The 4,013-nt window shown below is 34.6% G+C and overlaps 1 protein-coding gene across 1 annotated transcript in view; it reads left to right on the plus strand.

Annotated features, from left to right (window-relative positions):
• Positions 1-871: 871 nt before the first annotated feature.
• The window catches only part of LOC103472944 (H-2 class I histocompatibility antigen, K-K alpha chain-like), a 3,513-nt gene continuing 371 nt past the window's right edge, over positions 872-4,013 (plus strand). Inside the window, exons 1-4 of the mRNA XM_017307376.1 lie at positions 872-1,137; positions 1,538-1,816; positions 2,211-2,516; positions 3,479-3,574. Of these exons, the coding sequence (XP_017162865.1) occupies positions 966-1,137; positions 1,538-1,816; positions 2,211-2,516; positions 3,479-3,574 (853 nt within the window). The 5' untranslated portion in view covers positions 872-965. The remainder of the gene's footprint in view (positions 1,138-1,537; positions 1,817-2,210; positions 2,517-3,478; positions 3,575-4,013) is intronic.

Genomic DNA, 4,013 nt, shown 5'->3' on the forward strand with positions numbered 1-4,013 from the left:
CCAGCGCCCCCTGCCGTCCTCTGAACGCCCCCTGGGGGGCGGTACCGCCCACGTTGAGAACCGCTAGGTTAGACGATGTAAGACGAGAACCCGATAAGGAACAGAGAACACAGGTGGGTTTAAATACACAGGGAGGGTAATCAGGGAACAAGACACACCTGGGAAGCAATCAGGGGAAGGAGACAGGAGCCACAGTAACTCACAGGGGAACAGAACTAAATAAACACAGAAAAACCAATAAATAATGAAAACACAGATTCCAACACTTGCAAATATTTTAAAAAGTCTTGTTTCTGTGTATTTCTTAAATAATGTATCGAAAGCCATAGGTTTTGATTTTTCAATAACTGTGTACAGAGCAGTAAGGTCATGTGGTACCCAATATTTAAACCCAATGACGGGTGAGGCAGGTAAAGAGTCAGGATCTCAATGGAAATATTATTTATATAGCACATTTTCAGCAACAAGGCAGTTCAAAGACGGCTTACACCAACAAACCAGAGCAGACATGTTGGGCAGATATGTAAGGCCCACCTCTCCTTTGCAGGATAGGAAACAGTTTTATTTAGCCAGGTGAATCTTTAAATGTTTGTTGCATGAGTTAAAATGCTCATCAGTAATGGGCAGGGGAAATGCAAGAAAACCTGCAATAATTTTCACTTTTATTGTCTGTATTCTGTTTCCAAAGTCAAGAGGAAGGAGGCTCCAGTATGCTACTTTAAAAACAGGACTGTAGTTGATAGAACATGACAAATCTCTAGATAAATACATTTCTAAATATGTAATAATATAATAGATTATTTTATGTAAATTTTGAAACTAAAATGCGTAAATTCTGAAATCAGAAATCACATTATTTTTATTTTCCAGTTCATCATTCTCTGCAGTATATTTACACTGCATCATCTGGAATCCAAAGCTTTCCGGAGTTTGTGGCTGTTGGTCTGGTTGATGGAAATGAGGTCATGTACTATGACAGCGACACCATGAAAGCAATCCCCAAACAGGCCTGGATGAAGAAAGTCACAGAGGATGAGCCACAGTACTGGGACTTTCAAAATCAAGGATTATTTGGAACCCAGAAATCCTTCATAAACAGCATTGAAGTTGCAAAGAAACGATTCAACCAAACTGGAGGTTTGTCCGGTTATCTCACTGCTGTTATGCTGTCAGGCTTCATGTCTCACAAGGTTTCAGTAATTTTACGTTATCAAGAGTGAGATTAAAACCCCTAGACTGCAACATACCATGGTTATTTATACTAAAACTTAAAATGTGTTTTAGTCATTTGTATTCTCTTGTTAAACATAAGAAAAGCCATTCAAAGAAAATGCATAAGGTACATTTGTTTACAAGATGTATTTACAGTTTTTACAATTTTGATGTTTTTTTCATTTCTGTAACATTTGCTGTAAATATAGCTTTTACACTGGTGTCAGAAACAAACTTGCTTGTTTCCTCTCTCCTTCTGCTCTTTCTCTTATGAAGCTACAATCACACAGTCACTGAAAATCTTATGATGGTTTCTGTTTCTCAGGTGTTCACATCTTCCAGAATATGTATGGCTGTGAGTTTGATGATGAATATGAAGAAGTTGAAGGCTGGGAAAGCTTTGGCTATGATGGAGAGGACTTCATAGCATTTGACCTGAAAACAGAGAGATGGTCTGCTCCAGTACATCAGGCTTTAATCACCAAAAACAAATGGGACAATGACAAAATGAAGGTGGCAGAGATAAAGTACTACATCACCCAGACGTGTCCTGATTGGCTGAAAAAGTATTTGGAGTATGGGAAGAACTCCCTGGTGAGAACAGGTAGAACAACAAACTGTTTTCTGCACATTTTTAAATCAATTTTGTAGGTTTTATTTCTTTTTGGAATTACACTTTTTATAGCATGCTGATATATTTCAAGCATTTTCAGCTCTAAGTCCTAGAAATTATAAAATGAGTTTTCAAGTCCAGAATTATGAAGAGTTTATTATTCAATAAACTAGACTGTTTTTGTGTGTGCGCGTGTGGGTGTGTGTGTGTGTGTGTGCTTGTGTGTGTGTGTGTGTTTTATGTATATATCTTACTCTCCTCTATTTTTCCTGTTTTTGATTTTTGTAATATTGTCTTTTAAACCAATGTTACGTTTTGAATATAATTAACTGTACTATTCTAGTAGGTGGTTGAGTCATTTGAATATTTCCATTTCTCTCCTCAGATGCTCCCACAGTGTCTTTCCTCCAGAAGTCTCCATCCTCTCCAGTCTGCTGCTTCGCTACAGGTTTCTATCCCAGCAGAGCTGAAATGTTCTGGAGGAAAAATGAAGAGGAGATTCATGATGGTGTAGAAAAAGGAGAGATCCTTCCCAATAATGACAGAACCTTCCAGATTAGTGTTGATTTAGATCTGTCATCTGTTCCACCTGAAGACTGGAGAAAATATGAATGTGTGTTTCATCTCTCTGGATTCAAGTGTGACATTGTCAACAGACTGGATAAATCAAAAATCAGGACCAATGTAGAAGGTGAGAATAAAATGAGAAGTGGGAAATGTTTTATAAAATAAGCTGTAGGTGAGGTACTGTAATTTTTTGTATTTTTTAAATTATTATTTATTTATTTGGAACAGACAGAAAAGACAATCAAGAAAAGAGAAAACAAAATAAAATAGAATGAAACAAACGTAAGAAATAAAAATGTAAAACAAATTATTCTGCCCATGTGACATGCAAATGTCATATTTTCTGTTTGAAAAGGAGCAGAAGATATATCTTATAATATATCTTATAATGTCCTACCCCTTTCCTACTTGTATTGTATTGTATTCAGTAACTATTTTTCATCAAATTGAGACAACTTGTTTCCATTTTACATGATTTTTGATTATTTAGAATTATTTAAATACTATTTATATCATCAATTACATTATGTACTATTAAACAGTCACCTTATATGTCATGTTTTGAAATAAGCTCTGTTTTAATTAGTTTTTTTAATTGGTTTACATTTGTACTTTTTTTTTAATTCATCATTCAGTCCATTCCACACATTTACTCCACACACAGATAAACAAAAACTCTTCCTGGTTATTGTAATATGTTGTTTTTTAAAAATATCCTTCACCTCTTAAATTATAACTGCCTTCTCTGTCACCAAACATTTCCTGTACATTGGGTGGAAGTTTTTTGATTTCTGACCTTAAACATGAATTGTGAAGTTTCATAAATGAATGCAGAAATATATTTTTTTTTATGTTTTCTGCAAACCTTTTAACTTCTACAGCAGCATCACAAGTTCCTGTGTGACCCAAATCACATCAAATGTTAACTGCAAGACAAAATAGTTACCTAATTATAGTGCATTCAATTATATTACCAACAGTTAAGCAACATACATAGACCAAGAATAGTCTTAGTCATTGTAACTGTTGATTTTAGCACATGAATATTTAATATGCAAATTTTTATTTGTTTCTTTTCCACAGAAGAGCCAAATGTGCTGGCCCCCCCTTTAGTCATAGCTGTTGTATTAGCAATTGGTTTTGCTGTTGCTCTGGTTGCATCCATGTTATACATCAGAAAGGGTGAGAAATCAATCAGTTTTGTTTATTTTATATTTTAAGCTGAGCTAAAAAAAAAAAAATACAATTCTGGAAAAAATTAAAAGACCACTTCAAAATTTTCTCTGATGTTACTGTTTGTAGGTTTATGTTTGGGTAAAATGAACATTGTTCTTTTATTCTATGAACTACTGACAACATGTCTCTGAAATTCCAGTCACATATTTAGTTTTTATTTGCAGCAATTGAGAAATGGTCAAAATAACAAAAAGATGCAGCATTTTCAGACCTCAAATAATGCAAAGAAAACAAGTTCATATTCATTTAGAAACAACAGTACTAATGTTTTAACTCAGGAAGAGTTCAGAATCATTATTTAGTGGAATAACCAGGAGGTTTTCAATGGGGCTCAGTGCAGTGGGCTCTTATGTTTTTCCAGAGCTGTTAATATTATACAGTATAT

This window comes from Poecilia reticulata, linkage group LG11, assembly GCF_000633615.1.
Source record: "Poecilia reticulata strain Guanapo linkage group LG11, Guppy_female_1.0+MT, whole genome shotgun sequence".
NCBI lineage: Eukaryota > Metazoa > Chordata > Actinopteri > Cyprinodontiformes > Poeciliidae > Poecilia > Poecilia reticulata.